A 22,522-nucleotide genomic window follows, 5' to 3' on the forward strand; every position below is an offset into this window, starting at 1 on the left:
TTTTGCAGAACAAGGAGGACCACATCTGCATAGGATTCACTAAAAGTGTGGGTGGGTGGGGGTAGGTGAGGAGAAAACAAAGATCAAGAGGGAGGAAAAGGTGAAAGGGGAAATGAAACATGGACAAAAAGGATAGAGAGGTACCTGAAAGGAAAGAGACAGGAGGGACAAGGATGTGATAAGAGAGGCACAACACAAGAAAGGAAGCCAAAGCTGGAGAATGAGAAATTGTCACTCCGTCATTTAATGTCACTCTTAAGTACACTGAAGTTATGAAAATGTCACACATAAGCAAACTGAAACCTTGGCAGCTATGCTAATGGTGGAATCTGTAGAATTCAGTGTTGCATTAGGGTGTGTCTTTTGTGTACGATGACAATTTTGGATTGAAAGGTCTATCAAGCCAGACATTGACTATCTTTGTGGTACCTCTGGAAACAGAGGTTACAGACCCAGCCTTGGCTAGACCACATGAACTTCTTCTAGTGGTTCCAAAATTTAAAACAGAGTGTTTTTCATCAATACCCACCAAACAAGCGATTGTCATTCCACATTGTCCCAGGCTTAATCAGCTTGATTCAATCCTAGGGGGTGCTCGGTTGCTGGTAGTGCATTGTTGTTTAAAGGTGTCTTGCGCTCAAAATGTCAGCCTATTACTTTCTGCTTGAAATGCCTTTCGACAAGGAAATATTTTTAAATGCAAAGATGCTCCTAGAGATTTCTTTCTTTCATTCATTAGGAAATTTGGAAATTGCTATACCAGAAAAGTAGGTGAGCACCAAGAAGGATTACAGATGATCATCAGATACCTTGTGAGTAAGGAAACTAATTCAATGAACACTCACAGAGATCAAAAATGTCAGTGCTTTAAAAAAAACAAATAAGGAGGTTCAAAGTGTCTGTGAGAACTTCTGCATTGATGGAGGTTGGCTGCCTTGTTTTGAAAGCTTGCTATATATAACATTAAATTATAATTTTTTCCTAGTCGGAGCCAGTGAGGAGTATTTTTGACAGGTCACACATGCGATTATTGTAACAGAAGTTGGTGAAAAGTCTTGAAGCAGAGTTTAAAAAGCTTTGCTATCAGTTATTAATGATTTTGCTACCAGAAGGCACAGTGCATTAGCTTCATGTGACAGTCTCATGCTCAATTATCGCCACAACCTATATACACAACGCAGAGTGAATGAGAAACCTCTACTAACATAGGTATCTCTTAACCAATCCTTGCACTTTCAAGTCTCCCATCCTATCAGAAAACATGAACCCATGTATTGATCTGAATATTTGCCACTGGATTTTCCACATGACCTCCAACCACAATCCCTCCTAACTTTGCTTTCACTATTCAACTTGCTACATTACTATCAAATAATTAAACCTCAACCAACAACAAAAACAAAACATTAATGCACATATATAGAATTGTGATCCATGAAAAAATGTGTCTGGAGTTTAGTGATTTTTACCTCAGTAGCTGTCTGAGTCTTCCGGAGAGTCTTGATGATCCCAGGTTCAGTTCCTTGAGGCTGGACAGTCTCCCGAGCTCTGTGGCAAAACTTTGAAGGCCTTTATCCATCTCAGCAGACAATCTTCTGACATCAATGTTATTGTAAGGCAATTTCAAACTGAGCAGACCTGTAAACTTGGTCATATATGGAAGAAGCATGTTCAGACCAGGGAGCCCCAGATTATTAAACCTCAGGTCCACTTGGCGAACACTTCCAGAATCCAGAAGTTCTAAAAGCTCCGCAGTGCTGCGGATGGGCAACTCCTCAGCTCGGAAATCCCGGCACTTCAAGCGCAGAGGGCTGTTGTTGCTGACTTGCAAGGCCTCTTTGAGAACCCCGGAAGAAGTACTGTTCACAAACAGGTCCATACGCACCTCCACATACATCTGGTCCTCAGGGGCTGGTGCAGGTACCAAGGTATTCCCCATTCCCTTCCTCCGCTTCCATGCACGCCTAGCTTCTTCCCCCTGCCGCTTTGACGCCTCAATGCAGGCTTTGGCTAGTGTCACAGTTTGAGACCAGAGACTCACTGCTTCGGGGTCTATTCCTCCATCCTGAAGGCCTGTCATGTCCAAAAGTCTCAGCTGTTGCCTCCTTGGAGTTAAGAAAGGGAGAAATAATGCAGATTGAATTATAAATGTACACCTTCACTTGAATATTCACACATTTATGTACATTCTAAGTAAAGAATTAATGATTACCGGAGAATAGGTGAACTGTATGTTTACATTTCAGAGACTTTAGCTCTGTCTGTACACACAGCTTATGCTTAGTTTTTTTGGGTGCCCCAGGGCTCAGAGAGCCCTGGGTGCAGTCTGCTATACAAAACGTATATCACATTGATTACTGCACCAAATGAACCCCATTTAGGAAACACCCCCATAAACGACTGGAAAGCGGGCACTTTACGCCAAGGCCTTCAAAACTGAGCCATTACTCTGAGGATATTGTCAATCAAACAAATTTCATAAAGTTTAGCATCTTAAATGTGGCTAGGTTTAGAAAGTATAATTTCCATTCCATCAACCATAGGAGACAAAATCCATTTAAAAAGCATTGGCAAAGCGAATATATCCGTCATTAATGTATACAAAGACAGGCATGCACAAATGATGTTTGCATTCATTAGCACATTAAAGACAGACGTTATTGTCTGCCACTGAATGGTTTGATAGTTCATGGTTGGCCGACAAACCTCATTTTTTTAGAAAGCTGCAAACAATTTGCTTGTATGTTTTTGCAATCTGGAAGAATCCTGGCACCTTACTAACCCGCCTACATGCGGTGTGGCGTATTGCTCAAATGCACCATATTTTTTTTAAATATTGTGTTATCTATATAGGATCCTGCAATACAACTACAATTTGATCCAACACCAGCTGCAGCCACTAACTGACCCTATACAAAGTGGGTCTACTTAAGCCAACAATACTTCATAATGGCCATAAGAAATACAGAATCCAAAGTGCTGTTGCTTAACATGCATATAAGGTGACCAAGTGCCACAATGGGTAAAGGTGACAGATGAGGATAAATAACAGACTAAGCAGTACTTTGACCACAAAAACGGCGGCAGGGCAAGCTCAGATGACCAAATGGTAGAGTCCCAAGACCAATAACATACACAAAGCCTGGAGGACAGCATTGACTTGATGGCAATTTCTTCTGGAAATGAATAACAGACAAGTGGCATCTAATGGCAAAATCGACATGTTATTTATAAGAATGGATCACCGCAAGGAAAGCATGGACAAACCAATACGCAACCAGGTTGGACATGGCCAAGAAGAGAATTCCTGATGTCTAGTCTTTCTGATGTCTTGTTTATCTAGAGGGCACACCGGTTCCATGGCCCTATTTCCCTGCCTGGAGCACCGTTCAGTCTATAATTGCTAAGTTGCTAAACCACCATGACAGGGATGTGGTTATGCATATGGGCTGTGAAAAAAAGGATATAACCCACCAAGGGGCAAGAATCTTCTATTCGGATTTCAAACAATTAGTGACAGAGGCAAAATGTATATTCAAACCAGTCAAAAGCATACTTAGGAAAAGACAAGTAAAATATGCAATGTTGTATCCCACTAAATTGAAAATATTGATGAGAGAGAAACACTGATCCTTACACATCCTGCTAATATTCAGCAAACAAAAGGTCTGGAAAAGATAGACAAAAATGCTACAGCAAGGCTCCTTCCGACGCTGGCAGTGAAAAAGATTTGCCTACAACAACAGGACCTACTGTGATAAATTAAACAGTAGTCTCCCTTCTTCAGAATGCATCCTCATTACACCAGTCAGATCCATAACAAGCTACCAGGAGCATCAATCACCTGATTTTTCTAGTTTTGCAGAATTAAACACTGGTAGACCTTAGTATTCTCATCAATCACCTGAAGTCCATCGGATTTAAAGACCAAGACTAGTTCTGGTGTGTTTTATGCACACCCAGGACATTCTCAAATAGTAGGAAGGCTTTGGTGTCTCTTATTAATTGTTCCAAAGTTCATAAAAGCATAACTTAAAACACTGGCAAATTTGCAACTGATGGGTAGCCCGGACCGGATTGTCGGCAACACAGCTTGGGTTGGCTCCTGAGGCAGTTAGGTGATAAGACAGCTTGGTTATTAGCACGCAGGCAGGAAATCCAGCGTCCCTCTATGCTATGACCAAAATGAGAGCTGTCTCCCACCCGCTCTCAACAGTCGGAAGGTCAGCACAGGAAAATGTAGGCGGTAACTTGTGAGGAGCTGCCGCAATGTTAAAGAGCTCCAGCATTAAAAGATAGTGTTACAAGTGGTGTTAGATAAAAGTAAGTTATTTTACCAAAATGGCTTCAGTGTTACGGTCGGTATAAGGGTGAAGGATATGGTTGTTTTTTATTTACTTTCATCAAAAATAATTAAGGTGTAGGTCTGTCGTGAGGATTAGGTTAAGGTAACTTTTTATTTAATTTAAGTATAAATAAACAATATAGAAATAGGCTTAGGGATGGGGTAAGGATACGGTTAAGAGTTTAATTTTAATTAAAAATGTGTTAGTGTCGACATATGGGTTAGGTTAAAATTACTTTTAATGTACTTATAGGCACAATAATGGAGAACTCAAATTAGGATGAGCAACAGGGTTGGGCTAACAATTTCATTTACATTAATTTAAATAAGTGCTAGGTATAGTATGTATATATATATATATATATATATATATATATATATAACCCCCACAATGCAAATGACATGGTCAGTGACATCTCCGATGACATCATCCAGTGACTGTGTGTTTCTGTAAAGTTTAAATATATGTTTTATACATAAACACATTTATGTTTTATATAAGGTGTATTGAAGAATGAGTGGGTGTGTCTGAATGGGTGATTTAGTAGGTGCTTAACTGGCTGTATAAGTGAATAATTAAATGTGTCTTACTGAATGCATGGTTAGTGACTGATACAGACATTCACAAAGTTTAGTTTGTCAATAGGTGTGTAAGCAGCTGCATGGGTTCGTGAGTAGCTAAATGAGGATCTATATGGGTTATTGATTGGTTGTCTGAGTATCTGTATGATTGCCTGAGTTTCTGTGTGGGTGGGAGGGTATGACTATGCATAGATCTGTGAGTGGGTGACTCACTGGGTGTATGGGTTCAAGAGTGTGTCTGTGAAGGGTTGTATGGGAGGGTGAGTGTGTGTGTGTGTGTATGGGTGTGTTGGTGAGTGAATGGATGTCTCAGTGATACATGTGTGAGTAACTGCATCTGTATATGTTGTGGAGAAGTGTGGCTCACTGGTTAGAGGAGGCAGACCTGGAAGCAGAGGTCAGCCCGGGACCAGGGTTCAATTCCAGGCTCGGCGGGGTCTTGAGTCCTAAAATGTCCATGGACTCGACAATTCTTGCTCCGGTGCCTACTCGATTCACGGGTTCACACTCTGCGACTCTGGGCAATAGCTTGCTTAATCTCCACAACGGCCCCTCGCGGCGGGATGCCTGGCTTTCACCTTGCGGATACCCTGCTGGGGTTATCTCACAGGGGAATACCAGGACGGGTGCCCTAAGCAAGCGCTTAGAGACCGGTTGGTGATTTGCGCTATATAAATTCCTGTACATTTACATGTGAAAGGTAGTATACGCAAGTGTTGGTGTACATACATAACTATATGGTAGAGTGATTGATTGGGAGAGTGGCTGTATGGAGGAGTGTGTGCTTGTATTAGTTATTGTGTAAGTATGTGTTTGAATGAGTAAGGTGGTGTGTATATAACAGTATAGGTGAGTAAATGGGAGTGTGATTGATTCTTGCATGACTGACTAGGTGTGTGAGTAACTATGGATGAGTGGCAGTGTATGCGTCTGTATAGATAGTGCATATGACAGTGCTGTATTGATGGTTGTCTTCATGGGGTGCCGCTCGCAGCAGTTTGCCTTGCCTTTCCCTGGACTTTGGTGGTTGCTGTCTCCACGTCGGGACTGCGAGGACCAGCAGCCCGATATTGCCTACAGCTTTGACCTCTTCCCGCCCTCTGCCTTCCACTGTTATCACTGCTCGCGGCCCCCGCTCCGTGGGAGCTGCTCGCAGCAGTTTGCCTTGCCTTTCCCTGGACTTTGGTGGTTGCTGTTTTTACATCGGGACTGAGAGGACCAGCAGCCCGATATTGCCTGCAGCTGTGTCCTCTTCCCGCCCTCTGCCTGCCGGCATTTATTTGCATACACCTACCGCTTCGCGGGACAGGCGCGCACTGGGCAAACCTGGGCCAAGGGCGGGCCTGTTCAAGCCCGTTGTAGCCCGGGGGAGACCGGACCGGGCCATCCCTCTTTCATCTGGCCTCCAACACTCCCGTAGTCCTGGAAGTACCTATTCATTTACCAAAAGTACCTGGAAAATGGCGGGTCGTGAAAGTATGAGTAAGGCTCTGACTTCGGGAGGATATTTAGTGGGGACACTGGACAATTTTATCATTAGAGCCAACTCCGTTATTGATCACGAACTAATCCTCATGGAGCGTCGCCTTTCCCAAGACCTTGCCCTAGCAAAACGATCCTCTTTGGGGCACATAGCAAATGCCCGCACACCAGAGCCTACATCGCAACTGGGAACTGCGGAAGTCCCAGTGACTGTGCTTAGCCTAGAGGAGGTCCAGGTTCAGGTGCATCCACCCCAAGCTGGTGATTTCCAGCAACTACTACCAATAGGGTCTACTGAAGTATAAATTGCGGACAGTACTCCTGAAAGGCCAAATACTCGCCAGCTATGGGGGAGAAGAGAGGGGGCGATACCCAAAAGGAAGCGAGGGGCTGCTGCTGCCGCAGGTGGCAGGAAGCCCAAGCATGCAAAGCGCACTAACAACCAAGAAACTACTACCCAGTGTAAGGTCCCGGAGGTTTCGAGTGCGGTGGAGAAAACTGACTCCATCTTTAACTGAAAACACTCCAGGAGTCGAAAATTCTATTACCACAACACCCGCAACGGAGGATCTGCTTTTTACAAGACAGGGTGCCCTCCTCAGGTCATCACTTCAATCCATTGAAAACAGACTACTGTCCAATATTGAAAAAGCTACATTGGCGACTGCGGACTGTTTAAAGTCCAACTATGTGACTCTGGGCAATGTACAACTTAACAAAGGCCAGGGGGTGGGGGGTACCACCACAAAATGTCACTTTCGCAGTTGAGCCACCCCCTGTTAATGTGGCTAGTACAAAGCTGGTAATAACAGTGGCTGCCCCTGACAACGTATCACCAGTGGCTATTATTGATAAGTCAAAGGAGGATCGCCAAAACCTGCACGATAGAAGTTCCTTTAAGGAACTCCGAATAGACTTGCCCCCAGAATCGAGCCCGTATCTTGTGGTCCTAACAGGGGTCCCCGAATTAAGCGATCCCAGCAGGAAATCCTTTAGTTCATTAAAAAACAAAGTCTCTGACCGGCTTAATAAAAACAGACCGCTTCCGGGTCACATTAGTAGTAAAATTTTGATGGTACGCAGGGTGTCTTGGGTGGGGCGCAGACCAAAGTGCATAAAGGATGATTGTGTGCTGGTCAATTTTAGAAACCCTTGGGTAGTGGGGCATATCTGTGAGGGGATGAGTCACACCCCTGGGTCAGCTATTCAACCCTTCCCACTGTCTTATTTTTATCCTTCATCCGATCCAGTAGTTATGGAACAGGACTGGACCTTAGTAGAGCCTCTGAGAGTGGGCAGGGTGGACAGGGGCAGGTTTGCACAATCTTATGCAACCAGCTACATTTCCACTCATAACAGATATAGTACCCTGGACATGGTAGACTGACTGCAGAACAACCGGGAGAGTCCTTTGGTGGCAAATCAGGGAATGAGCCACGCTTCTCTTCCGGTAGAGACGTGGAGGTTGGCAGCAGTCGAGTAACCAGGGAACTTTCAGATACACAATCCCCTATTACGGGCACTACTATAGGCAGTAGTGATCAAACGTCCAGCAGAACCGGGACAGGCCACAATACGGATCCCATGAGGTTAAGCTTGCCTGAAGAAGGCCTATTGGGGAGTTGTGATATTAATGCCAGGGCCTGCAATAGACGCTCCCTAACTATATTGTCGTGGAATGTGGCAGGACTACCTAATAAAACAGCCTGCCCAGAGTGGGGAACCTTCATAGACAAGTACGACATCTGTCTTTTCCAAGAGACTTGGGCCAGAGAGGAACCGCTTTGTCAAGGCTATGCTGCATTTCATGTCCCTGCTCGTTGGGACGGTGGGGGTGGGGGGTGGACCGTCGGGAGGTCTTACCACCTGGGTGGGTGCGAATCTGGGTTGTACTGCTAAAATTCTGAACACCTACTCGGAGGACGTCCAGTGCACAATTCTTGTCTGGAAAAAATGCTTTTAAGCTTGCCCTCGTTAACGTTTATTCACGACCGGTAAGTGTAGCCAGCGAATCAAGAACTATTGAGGAGTTGTCACTTTTCTTGCATACCCTCCCCAGTGATATTCATCTCTTGGTAGGGGGTGACTTCAACTGTCACTTTGAGCCCTTACCAGGGATGAAGGATGGCGCTTTACTGACTGAGGATGAACACTGGGCAATACCACCGACTCAGTCTCCATCACCAAAGATATGGTCTCCCCTAGCAATTCAGAATACGGCCTTAACTTTAAATCATTCTATTAGGGCCTTTGATAGTCGCACGCCCTCGGACACTCCAGCTAAGTGTACATTTAATAAAACTGGACAGGAGTCTCGCCTCCATTATATTATGGTCGAGATGCGGTTGTGGGCTAAGGTAATTAGCTTCAATGTAAGCTCAAGAACCGAGAGCAACCATAATCCTTTAACTGTGGAGCTGGTCTTTCCCGGCCCTAAGAACAATGGCATTGTAAACTTGGGGGATTCAGGTGAAGAGATCATACTAATCGAATGACAGACGTAGAGTCAGGTGGGACAAAATTGTGGCAAACTCGGAAGAGCTCCGCAAACTATACAAGGAAATTGTTCGCCTGTTTGTGGAGGTCGAGGCGTTAAACATTCAACCCCGGCCTTCCGATTATGATGCTAAAATGTTGGCTCTGCACTCGGATCTAGTATCCAACTTAGTAGAGGTATTTAATCCCCAGGCTGCTAAAAGAAGAAAAAGGGCCCCTGCAAGCTCACGGTACAATGCAGCATGCAGAAAGGCCAAGAATGAGTTTGCCCAGGCCTTAAAGTTACGTAGCAATAAACTCCAAATTCAAGCCATGAGATTACAGTACAAAAAGGAAATTGTTCTCACAAAGCAAGATTGGGATCAAGATAAGTGGACTAGCCTAACTGTGGCTCTTGAGACAAGGGATGCACAGAGATTTCCGTCAATAGTAAATACAGGTAGAGGGGAACCGAAATCAGCTATCGAACCAAACATAGATGCCAAAGTCTGGGAAGATCATTTTCAGGCACTATACTCTATAGAAGTAGGCACGGAATGCACACTGGCACTCCCGCCCCTGACCACCCAGTCTGAAGAACTAGAGTTTACTCTAGAGGAGGTGTCTACTGCAATTGCGAAACTTGCTGTGGGAAAAGCCCCGTGCCTTGACAAACTGCTGGGAGACCTTTTCAGACATGAACCGAAGATCTGGGGCCGTAATACTTTTTAATGCTGTCCTGAGGGGCATGGCGGTTCCCTGTACTTGGCTGGGAGCAGAAATTGTTCCCATATTCAAGAAGGGCTCTCCTCTGCTCGCAGCCAATTATAGGCCCATCAGTCTGACTGACGTCCCGCAAACATTTTTTGCACTAATTATTCTGGACCATCTCCAGGACTGGATTGAGGAGCCCGCCATTCTTAGCCCGTACCAAGCAGGGTTCAAGAAGAACACCTCCACCATGGATCAAATCTTCCGCCTAGCTTTACTATTCTGGAAAACGGTGAGGATAGAGGGTGGCAGTCTCTACATGGTGTTTGTGGACCTGCGCTCTGCTTTCGACTTGGTGCCCCGGGGGAAATTATGGTCTGTGCTCCTTGATCTGGGGATACCGGTTCAACTTCTATCTGTTCTGATGAGGTTACACGAGGCGAATTTCGCCCAGGTCAGGTGTGGCAAGAATGGGGCGCTATCAGCCAGATTCCCCTTTGACAGGGGGGTAAGGCAGGGGTGTGTACTGGCCCCCACCCTGTTTTGCCTCTACGTTAACGGGGTAACCGCCCACCTAGACGAAGTACACCACCGACGCCCCGAGGTTGGTAGGGTGCCGGCGATCATGTTCGCAGACGACACCCTCCTGTTGTCTAAGTCTCCTATGGGGATTCAGCGTATACTAGAGGGTTGAGGAATTTTGTAGAGGCCGGGGCTTGGAGATCAATTCCAATAAAACAAAATGTATGATCTTCAACCCACCCGCAACCACTCGCCCAAATCCCAGCATGGGCACAACCACATTAGTAAGGGTAACGACTTTTGAATATCTGGGGGTTACCATCAGGGAGAACCTGTCTTGGGGCCCCCAGCAAATCATCAAGTCGCAAATGAAATTGGCTCAGCTTGCTGGGGGGATCCTCAAGCTCTCCAATTCATCGACATATAAACCCGTTGCCCCTTCTGGAGATTTAAAAAACGCAAGCAAGGGGTGCAGTCCTTTACGGAGGAGAGCTATGGGGTTTTTCTTGTAGACCCGAAATTGTCAAAACAGAGAACACATTTTTAAGACAATTGCTGGCTCTCCCACCTAGCACCCCGCTCCTCCCTCTGAGGTTTGACCTAGTGTTGAAAACTATTGATGACGAACTAGCACTCAAGCCCCTTAGGTTCTGGCGCAGGATCTGGACAACGCCAGAGCTGCAAAATTACATGCTAGATCTTAAAGAAATATTAACCTATCATAGTGCTGCTAAAATCCCTTGTCATGTTTATAAAGAACGAACTCATAAGACTGGGATTACCTGCCTTATGGCATGACCCAGAGAGAAGAACGAACTCATAAGACTGGGATTACCTGCCTTATGGCATGACCCAGAGAGGACTTGCAAACTGGTTTCGCGAAAGTCTCTCACCAGGATATTTGCCGACAACAAACCTACTGCTGCTCTGTCTAATCCGCGTGTCGGCACTTTAACTGATTAATTTTTTATGACCAAAGTATTTTACCATTTCGAGCACTTTATGGATGATATTTACCCTATTTTAGCCAGGAAACGTTATTTACAATGGAGATATGGTACTCTACCGCTAAGAGCCTTTACTAGTAAATGGTCCGCCTTTGGACAGAGAAATTGTCCAGGGTGTAGCTGTAAGTTTGAAAATTAACTGCACGTCCACTTCTTTTGTCCAGTCTACTGTAAACCAAGAAGATACTGGCTCGTACCTCTCTGTAAGAACTTGGGTTTTGTACAGTGTATGCATGCTTTTAGAGTCTTAAAAACCGATACGTCCAGGCATGTTGTATTTGCTGTTTCGAAATTTCTGGCAGCTATGTGGCACAAGCGAAGGTCCTTAATCGGTAGTGTTTGAAATTATTAGTGGGGAGCTGGCCAGACTTGTCCTACAAAAATCATGTATTATTTTTAACTCGTTACTCAAATATTTAAGATCCTTGTAACAATGAATTGTATTTCTGAAACGGAATGTTGTTGATCTACGTGTCTGTTTGACAGGGATTCGTTTTTAGCTGTTAAGATGTGTCTCACCTAAATCTGGTACCAATATAGAAATTACGCTTAAAAAAAACTGACAAGTATGTAACACTGAAATGAATCATCATCCTTGTATATTGCTTTTTATCTGTTTTTGAACTCTTTTATGGGTAATCGCCGAAATAAAGATTTTATGAATGCATGTATGAGTGACTGTATGAGTGGATTGTGTTGTAGACCTAGGAATTAGTGAGTGGGTATGTACTAACTGGTATTGGTGTGTCTATGGTTTCGAAACTGGTAGTCTGTATTTTAGAGAGGGTGTATCAAATGTTAGATTAGGGTATGTGGAGGTGCTTCAGATTATCACGTGGATGATGTCATCAGTGATGTCGTTTGAGATGTCATCAGTGATGTCCCTGACCAGGTCATGAATGATGTAATATATGACGTCATCAGCAGTGCATTGTGGGGGCGTGAGTTATAGTTAGCTGAACTAACTAGAACAGCCGAAATTCTCTGGTTTTGGACGAGTGAAATGTCCAACTAACTATAACGTCCCTGAAAGTGTGTTTTTTCCGTGAATTTCAAAGGCTTTTTAAATGCTAATTTCTAACAAGAACATCCCTGAAACCTATGATTTTTTCAGTGAATTTCAAAGGTTTTTTAAAGGCTAATTTCTAACTATAACGTCCCTGAAACCTGTGGTTTATGCAGAAAGAGGCAACAGAAGTCCAGAAAGACGAACAAAGGTGCAAAAAGAAGCAAGAGATGTGCAGAAAGAACCAACAGAGAAGCAGAAAGAGACCTTGTTGCAAAGTCATCCTGTGCCGCCTACTTTTTACTGATGGGTACTGGTGGCAACTGACTGGCTAACCAGTCCTGGAGTCAGTGCTATGCTGAACGATGCTCAGAATCCAGTGAAAACACCAACATATACTATGGTACACTATGGGTTGGGGTACCCCTGTGATTGGCATGACCTCCGCTCATCCCTAGTTTTAATCCCCCTGCCCTATAATATAGGGCAGGGGATTACAACTACCTCAAACTAAGAGGTGCAGAAGGAGGCAAGAGAGGTGCAGAAAAAAGCAATTGAAGTGCATAAAGAGGCAATTAAGGTGCAGAAAGAGGCACTTGAGGTGCAGAAAGAGGCGAGTGAGCTGCAGAAAGAATAGACAGAGGTGTAAAAAGAGGTTAAAGTGGTGCAGAAAGGGTAAGAGAGGTGCTCAAAGAGGCAAGAGATTTGCTGAAAGAAGCAACAGAGGTGTAGAAAGAAGCAAGAAAAGAACAGAAAGAGGCAAGTGAGATGCAAAAACGGGCAGGAAAGGTACAGAAAGAGGGAAGACGTGTGCAGAAAGAAGCATATGAGGTGCAGAAAGAGACAACAAATGTGCTGGAAGAGAGGTGCAGAAAAAAAGAAAGAAAGTGCAGAAAGAGGCAAAAGAGGTACATAAAGAGACAACAGGGGTGCAGAAAGAAGCATGGGAAGTGCAGAATGAAGCAACAGAGGTGCAGAAAGAGGCAAGAGGTGCAGTAGCAGGCAAGAGAAGTGCACAAAAGCAAGAAAAGTGCAGAAAGAAGCAAGTGAGATGTAAAAACAGGCAGGAAAGGTACAGAAAGAGGGAAGACGAGTGCAGAAGGAGGAGACAACAGGGGTGCAGAAAGAAAAAATGAGGTGCAGAAAGTCAACAGACGTGCAGAAAGAAGCAACAGAAATGCAGAAAGAGGCAAGAGAGGCGCAGAGGGAAGCAAGAGCGGCTTGCACACCATTAGTACCAATTTAACACTCACATTTAGCAATAAGTAACACGTGACCATTCTAGGTTTGCAAAGGGCCTTCCAAAATGCTGAAACGCTTGTTGCTGCATTTTTGGTAACGGCCGACCCGTTTCAGCTAGAAACGAGGCTTTTTTGTTGAAATCGGCAGATGATGAAATATGTGGCTAATGCAGAAAACGTATACATTTATTCAAAGTTTTATATAGCGCGAACAAGATCTTTGCAGATATCAGAGCGCTTTACAGAAACAAAGGGTAGGCGCAACAAGAGGGTGATTAAAGAAACTATTGGAAGCAATATAATAATCAGTAGTAAGTGAGTAGCAAAATAGGATAGCAATCATGTAAAAAATATAATACCAATAAACAATCAGGTAACCAATAGTACAAAAGCCGTGCAATGTATTTGATCCAGCAACAGTAGAGTTCAGGTGAACTTAGCTATAAGGATGGCTTTTACCTCTTTCTTGCAGTGGAGGAGATAAGCCTGGTTTCAGGAGGGAGTGCATTCCAGATCCTGGGTGCCATTCCGGAGAAGGAGCGTTTGTATGTTCTTTCCTTCCGGAATCTTCGAGGTTTTAGGAGGAGATTTTTTGTGCTTCTATTGGATCTCGAGCCTCCCGATATGGTCAGCTTTTGAGTGAGGTAGTTGGGTGACTTGTGGTGAACGGCCAGGTGTGTCAAACAGGCAATTTTCAGCTGTATTCTGGCTTCAAAAGGCAGCCAGTTCAGGGATTTTAAGTAAGGGATATATGCAAATGTTTTCTTGAGACTGTGATAAGTCTCACAGCAGCGTTCAAGGAGGCTCTTAGGGGTGCGGTTGTTGATAGGGGGAGTCCGCTGAGAGCCACAAATCTGTAGTCTATGCGAGGGATGACTAGGGCTTGTACAGCAGTTTTGAAGTCCTTAGCTGGGAGGAAGGGTTTAAGTTTCCTCAAAGTGTTGATTTGGAAATTAGCTCCTTTAGTTGCTTTGTTAATGTGCTGCTGCATGTTGAGATTGGCGTCAAGTGTGATGCCTAAGGATCTCGCGGAGTCCACGATGGTGGGTTGGACATTGAGTGCAGTTAGGTGATTGAGCCAGGTTTGGGTGGTGGCGATTTTCGTAGGAGGTGAGATCAGAATGAACTCAGTTTTTAGAGCATTTAGTTTGAGGTGATTGTCGGCCAACCATGATTGGGTGTTTCTTAGTGTGGAGTTCAGAAGTTTGATGTCTTCCGGGGATTGTAGCTTGAGGTAAAGTGGAGTGTCATCGGCGTACATATGGAAGTGTACATTCGATGCTTGAAGGAAGGTGGTGAGTGGTTCCATGCGAAAGTCGGTGCAGCCAAACAGTCACATAATTCCAGTGGCCCAGCTCATACCTCTGACTAGGTTCACAAGTGCTCCTCAGTGATTCCATCTTTTTTCTCTCACTGAGTTCATAGTTTAGCTTCTCTGGAAACGAGGAAGACTAAACCTGAGGTTACCACTCCAACACAGACTACCATACCACATAATTACTCTCCAGAACACATAATCCCACTCTACATAATTCCTATACACTAAATACCACATACTTTCTAACCACATAATTTCACTGCACAACTTACCACATAAATCAAAAAAACACACGAGGTAGTGGTGGTCAAACTGTGGCACTTCGATATTTTGCTTTGGATACAGGTACAGTTGGATATTAAGTCATAGGAGTAACTATACACCAAAAGTCTGGTAGGTGCCACTCAGGGTAAGATACCCCACTACCTAGAGTATCGGTAATCACAAGACACAAAGTGAATTGTACAATACATACACAAAGCGAATACCCCGGCACCCTAATCATTCATATGTACAGTTTTACAAATCGATCTTTAGAAGTAAAACAACACCAAGATGATGAGTGAAGCTTTCTGTCACAGGAATCATCTATAGAGACAGATTTTGTTCATTTGTTACAAATGTTTATTCGTTAGTAAATATCAAAAGAAAGTATTTCTACCTCAATAGCACCACAACCAAAGTTTAAACATTCACAAAAAATAATTTCTGTGATTTCTGTGATGTATTCAAAGTTCCACTTCCTAGTCAAGTAGAATGAGAAACAGCCAATGAGCGTTTCGTCACGACCGTGACTTCCTCAAGGCTGTAAAGATAAAATAAGTACAAAAGTTGGCACTTAAGTTTGAAATCGTGTAACCGCATTATACCTCCTTGCGTTAAATAGAAAATAGTGTAAATACAGTGATTGTCACACAAGGGCAGAGGAAGAGAAAAGAAGATCACTCAGAGCCAAGAAAGAATCAACGTCTGAAGACATCACACAATGAATATAGTATGACATCCCACTGTCACATTACTGTGCAATAATGTTTAATTCGGATAAATTAGATTGTGAAGGGATTGTCTAAACGGAAGAAAAATGTGACAAGATAAGATGAAGAGAAAGAGAAGAAAATACCATGTGAAGTTCAAAGAAAACAGGTCATTTGGTGCATCCCCAAAGAGAATTCTAAAAATCGAAGAAAATTGACCTTAAATTGTGTTGTCACAGAGCCCTGATACCATTTTCTTTGGCTCGGATATCCCCAAAAGTGCGAAGAATTCCTACTCCCGGCTCGCAACCCGAAAAAGGGCGGACTGTAATTATAGAGCGGTAAAAGATATAAACTAAAACAAGATATGATTGGAATCCAAAAAACACCTTTTTAACTGCGCTTAAGGTTGGATTCATATCCAAAAGAGATCTCTCTTGTAGCGACTGCTATCGGTCCCCGCTTCTCTGGTTATATTCTGGGCACCAAAAGCACCAATTGCGCATCTATTTCCAGCACCGCAAATACCCAACGGTTGTATAGGGTTTGCGGTCAGAGAGTTGTAAATAACGCCACCATAGTCTAAGACAAATTCATTCTTATAGACTGAGTACTTACACAGGCCCAGTCAGAAATGGTCTGTCTGGATGGCATTGAAACAAGGCCTTTCCTTTTTTGTTTTTTATTATTGGGAGGAGGCCGATTGTGCCCCCTCCTGGACCACTTTTGACCCGGGGACCCCATCCCCCAGGGCCTGGCCGCTCCATGCAGCTCCCCTTGTGGAAAAGCAATCCTGCTTTGCTTCACTGAAGCAAGAGCAGGTTTCCCTACTCTCGCTTCAATAAACCAAAGCAGAGTTTGCTATGGCATGGCTGGAGCCGCACAGCTCCCGCCTAGTGCTTAATTTGTGCTGGTGCTTTCCAGTGCTTAGCACTGGCACTTACTTTTCAGGGCCGGGTCTACACGCGTCTGCACGACTGGCTGCACGTTGTTGTCACATATGATCATGACATGATGTTATAATAAATTACCAATACTGACTCAGTGACTCCTAGTGGGCGCACTGGCGCAGAGTGTTGTTCTGGGTATCCGGAGTCCAGTGTGCTTCACTGGAGTGTGAATGTGATGTGAGCCGGAGCAACGTCAAAGTGATTACTGCATCATCATTAATCCTCATAATGATATTGATCATGTGATGGCGTGGAGTCATCATGGCGGCGGCGCTCGGGCGTGGCTCTTAGTTCAGTGGACTGTTGCTGGTGGTGAGGTGGGCGGGACCAATACTGGGCAGGAGTCAGACTTTGATTGGGTGGTTGGATTTGACTGTGTGCGGCCAGATTTCTTTCCGCTTGCAAGTTGCCCCGCTCTGGCACACCCGCAACCCACAATTAGAGGAGCCCGGCCACATTGAGGTCAGGCAGCACCACCTGGGGCCTATTGGGTAATAAAAACAGTGCCCCGCAGCCCCGGCCGACCACAAGTGTAACTGTAAGTATTAAAGTAATAACTTAAGTAGCAGTCAGAGACCTCATGTCATGCCACATACTACGACATGCCCAGTGGTGGTGTGTTGGGCACCGCAGTAGCTCCGGCTCCATCCCATGGTACACATTTATTTAATTCATCATTATATCAGGATAGGTTCGTTAAGTTGTTAAAGAAGGGAAGGCCCTGCCCCTTGAAGTAGTATCCTTCCTCCCAAGATTTGAATTCCACGATGATGCATGCTCCTGCCTGGGCTCAGCTGGCTTGGCCTAGTAGCGACCGCCAGCCGGCCGGCCGAGCGTACACATAGCCAGGGCCCATGCCACAGTACGTATTAAGTATTTTTTTTTAATGCCAGTATGGCAAGGCGGAGTGTCTTTGATGAAGGCGTCTCTCCTCACATTGGAGATCTCCTCACTCACACAATCACAAAGCTCATTTGTGCCCACTCTCTGCCACGGGGCTCAGTCCCTCCTGTGTGTTCTTGGCAGAGCCTGTCACTTCCCTTCCTCAATTGCGTCCCTCGTCCCACGCACCTCACCCAGATTTTGCGCCGTTTTCTAGAAACCCCCAAAACTGGAATTTTTGAGTGACTGGGAGGGATGTGTGATTCTAAGCAGGAAGTTGTAGGGCAGGGGTCTCCAAACCGGTCCTGGAGGACCGGATCCATGCCAGATTTTTTTGGATATCCCCATTGAGATGCATGTAGTAATTTAAAAAATCTGGCATGGATCTGGCCCTCCAGGACCGGTTTGGAGACCCCTGTTGTAGAGGATGTGAGTCAGGCAGCGAGCGCATAATTCTTTCCGATCGCCCGGGCCCGGCACTCCCGCACCCCAGGAGCCATCATCAGCCCAACGACATTGAGAGCAGGCAGGCAGCAGCAACACGCGCAGAACCATTACGTTATTCTGATGGGCAGAGTAATAGCTCTTGAATTAAGAATGATTTGTGTAGTAGAAGTGTTCCATAACTTTTGTGAAGCACCATTTCGGTTCAACTAGCGTGCATTCTGCAAAGAAATGAATTGATTAAACATTTTTCTACGTAGATGACGGTCAGTGAAAATTTTGTTTAATTGATTTGCTGTGTCATTTCTTCCACGTAGTTTATTTGATAAGCATTTAGCACTCAGACGACATTTAAAGGAGGTTTGTTTCATTAATGCGTTAATGAGCTCAGAACTTGTGTGGCCGCTGCAGGTGTCGGTGTTATCTTTTTTTTCTTCTGCAGCCCTTGAATAATTTGTCTGCATATGTTTAAGCTGTGCATAGTGTGCAATATTTATTGTTGTGATGCACTCTGTGCGACCAATTGTGCTCACTATCTGTCAGCATTCACAAAGTGATGCTGGTCCTCACCGGATTAGGTTTAACCAGGAGTTTAGGCAGAATTGTAAAATGCAAACTCTATAATTTCCTTTCTGAACCGATTTCACTATCTGACATTTATCTGCGAGGGTCTAGGCGCTGACGAGGTGGGATGTCTTTGATGAAGGCGGCTCTCCTCACTCACACAAAGCTCATTTGTGCCCACTCTCTGCCACAGGCCTGTCTCCCTCCTGTGTTTTCTGAGAAGAGCCGGTCACTTCCCTTCCTCAATTGTGTCCCTGGTCCCAAGCACCTCGTCCAGCGATTGCACTGTTTCTAGAATCCCCCTAAGTTGGCATTTTTGAGTGAGTGGGAGGGATGTGTGATTTAAAACAGATTTAAAAGTTATAATTCCCTTCCCTCAGCCGCCTCGAAGGTAATAGGCTAAATACCAAAGACCAGAAAATTAGTGTGACAGTTCTTGAGCGTTATATTTTGTTAACGTTCCTTATCTATGTCAGTAGCCTTTTCAAGGTGTCATCATTCTGAGCATTGCTGAAACTCATCTGACTTTTCGGAGTGCCAGTTGAGGATGTGGGAGAAGCTAATAGAGTTAGTGGGTGGAGTCAGCGGAGGAAGTGGTTGGAGCCAGAGAAAAGTAGGTATGGCCTCCTACAAAAATTTGAGCACCTGCACTTCATATTTTACAAATCAAGCACTGCTCCGGCCCTGCCATAGCAAACAGCAGTGTCCCGGGGGTGGGCACCCGGGTCACTGCAGGAGCCGGCCCTGGGGGGGTGGCGGTCCCCAGGGCCTTCAAGGGCTCCAGGAGGGGGGCGCACAGCCGCCCTCCTATGTGTTTAAAGCCCCCGGGGAGGGTGGTCCCTGGGGCTTGGGAGGGCTCTGCTTTGTTAAAGCAGAGCCCCAGGGTGGTGGTGGTCAACCTGGTTTGGGGGGGGCCCGCGAGGTCCCCGGACCCTAATTATTAAAATAGCCCCGGGGAGGTGGCGGTCCCCGGGGCTTGGGGTCCGCAAGGCCTCCCCTATTAAAAAAAGCCCCGGGGAGGTGGCGGTCCCCGGGGCTGCGGGGGGGCCGTGTGCCCCCCGCACATCATTAACAAAGCCCTGGGGAGGTGATGGTCCCCAGGGCTGCGGCGGCCCCAGCCACATAATAAGGCTTAAATACAATGAAGCGCGGGAGGCCGAGCTTAGTTTTGCTTTTCTTATTTTTACTGCCGGATTTGCGACCCCATCGCAAATTCTGCAGATTATTTTGCTTTTTTTTGGTCTGGGGGTCCTTGTGGGACCCCTGAGCAGGCCTAGGGGGCCAGAGTGTCTTTACCCTGCCCCCTTTTCTTGTTTTTTATCTTTGTTTTTTTGTTTTCTTGTAACTCGGTTCTACCGAGTCACAAGATGGCTGCCAACACTTCCTGGTTTGGAGTGTTGGCAGCCAATGAGAATAAAGCTCGTGCTCAGGAGGGTTCGCAAACCAACTGTGCCCACAGATATATACATTTTTTCATTTTCTAATTTTTTAGAAACTACTTAACGGATTTACACTATTTAAAAAAGGGCTCTTTCTGAACCAGGCCCTAACTTTCTGCCAAATTTGGTGTAATTCCATTCAGCAGTTCGGCTGTAGCTTTGTCTAAAGTTTCCTATGGAAATTACCATGGAGAAAACACGTTTTGGGACCCCTCTTTTTTTCTCACCCCCGCTTGTCGAATCACCCCGAAAACTTTCAAGACTGGAGCTGACCGGAGCGGGCCACTAGTTTTGAAAAATGTCGCAAAGATTAGTCAACCGGCGCCAAAGTTATTGGAAAAAGAAAAAACACTTTTTGAATAGAAACGAGGTCCTAACTATAACTACCTACTGGCGACCGCCAGTAGGTAATAAATAAATATATATGTATGTCTGCGCAGACCCCACTGGAGGGTAATTATTTTGGGACTACATGTTCCAGAGATGCTCGCTTGGGGGCCGTAATTGATAAATTAGACACATGGTACTGGCAGCTGTGTTTGCGCAGAGAATGAAAGACATGTGAACAAGAGGCTTGTAGCCTCGAAAGACGCAAGGGAAACATGAAATAAATTACTCTGATCAACCCTTTGCCAGCTTGGGAAATTATTCCTGCAGTGGAGTGCGTATTCAAACAAAAAGGAAACTTTGTGGGGACACGTAATACCGGCCTCCTTTGCTGGGGAAGGACGCTCCATTCGAAAGCAAGGTAGAGTCCGAAGGTGTGGGACTGTTCCATGAACCTGTAAGGCACTGCAGAAGAATGTACATTTACTGTGCAAAGGGGGACTTGGAGGCCCACTGGAGGGCTACAAGTATTTTAAATCGAAGTCTGCGGAGACCCCACTGGAGGGGAATTATTTTGGCTGCCAGGGTATACATGTCCCAGAAATGCTCACTTGGGGGCCGTAACTGATAAATTAGACACGTGGTACTGGCAGCTGTGTTTGCGCAGAGAATGAAAGACCTGTGAACAAGAGGCTTGCAGCCTCGAAACGTGTAAGGGAAACATGAAATAAATTACTCTGATCAACCCTTTGCCAGCTTGGGAAATTATTCCTGAAGTGGAGTGCGCATTCAAGCAAAAAGGAAACTTTGTGGGGATATATATAAAATATATATATAATTATCTAAAATATTTATTTAAAATTACATTTTAAACCTACCTTATCAATAATGTTGCAGTTTAGGTAGTGACTGCAATGTAGCAGTAGATTAAGATAGTCAACTCTAAGGTTCTGAACCTTCAGGAGGCAACATACAGCAAAAGATGGTTTGGTAAAAAAGGTAGTAAAACTTAGAACACTGGGGTCAACTGAATAGAGAGCCAATCACAGCTGGTTGGTAAGGATGACTTACAACTGCTTGAAATGGGGCAACCTCTTGCCCCCAACCAGACGCACAGCTGAAAGCCGCCTTCTTTGGCGATCCTGTATGCCTATTAAGTTCATCCATGTAATTGTTTGAATCTATATTAATCATCTTTTAACCTTCATTTCTTTTTTGTAATTTGAATCCACCTTCAGAAAATGTTGCCTATTTTCAGGTTTCTAATATTCAAACTGTGCCCATCCAGGCCTCTTGAAAGAATACGAATGATGCAAAGTTCATCACCAGCAGCGTTTTATTAAATCCCCGTGCATTTCGGGGTCCGAAAGCGCCCTTCATCAGGGGTCACTATGCATGATAATAAAAATAATTACCAATTAATAATGTAAACACAAATACACATTTTATATCATTTCTAGAAACAAGCCAAAACTTTTTTGATCAAACACAGTGTCAAATTTGCATTGCAACTCAATATTTTCATCAAGCAGCAGCCCTGTCCATTGACAATCAAGTATCCTGCCCCAGCATGCACAATCAATCATCCGCCCTAGTGAATAGAGTAACACTCATCAATGGGGCAAGAAAGATTAAAAGAGCCGCAACAGGAACAGCACAATAAAACTTGCATTTTTCAACAGACACTGGTGTCCAGCATGTATGATCAACAAAGAAATACCATCTATGGTACAGAAATAACAGACCCAAAGTCAGAAGAGCCACAACTGCAATTTTGTAATGAAAGAGGCCATTATACATCCTCCGTGCTCAACAGTGAACCGGACTCCTCACATGACAATGAGCTGAATACAGATCTAATGTTTTCATAGGTTCGCTTACTGATCCGCCCCCTCATTGTCAGCTGCTGGTTCCAACTTGCCTTTTCTGGATTGTATGTTGCCAGACTATTCGGTGTATTTTATCCATTTTCAATCCATTAGACATTTTGACTCCGGTACAGTCCTAGAAATTCTCAACTCTTACATGTGCCAGTGATGAAAAAGCCCCTAATAAGTCCTGGATTCTCTGTGCCTTGTCCCTTTTATCTTTTTTTCATAATTCTGAGCCACTCTGATTTTTTTATTCTGTTCAATACTAACTCCCTATCAGTGAGACTCGAAAGCAACTGTTGGAAAAAAAAGAAGGCTCAGCCCACTGGAGAGACTAAAAGAAATGGACTGCTGTTCTTAACCGGGAACTATTTCCGGCTAG

At 44.7% G+C, this 22,522-nt stretch overlaps 1 protein-coding gene across 2 annotated transcripts in view; it reads right to left on the minus strand.

Annotated features, from left to right (window-relative positions):
- Positions 1-22,522, minus strand: part of LRRC14 (leucine rich repeat containing 14) — a 134,041-nt gene that overhangs the window by 23,381 nt on the left and 88,138 nt on the right. For both annotated transcript variants that reach the window (XM_086966333.1, XM_086966334.1), the window contains exon 3: positions 1,470-2,105. In XM_086966333.1, coding sequence (XP_086822459.1) covers positions 1,470-2,105 — 636 coding nt within the window. The remainder of the gene's footprint in view (positions 1-1,469; positions 2,106-22,522) is intronic.

The sequence above is a fragment of the Lissotriton vulgaris genome, chromosome 4_1 (assembly GCF_964263255.1).
Source record: "Lissotriton vulgaris chromosome 4_1, aLisVul1.2, whole genome shotgun sequence".
Taxonomy (NCBI): domain Eukaryota; kingdom Metazoa; phylum Chordata; class Amphibia; order Caudata; family Salamandridae; genus Lissotriton; species Lissotriton vulgaris.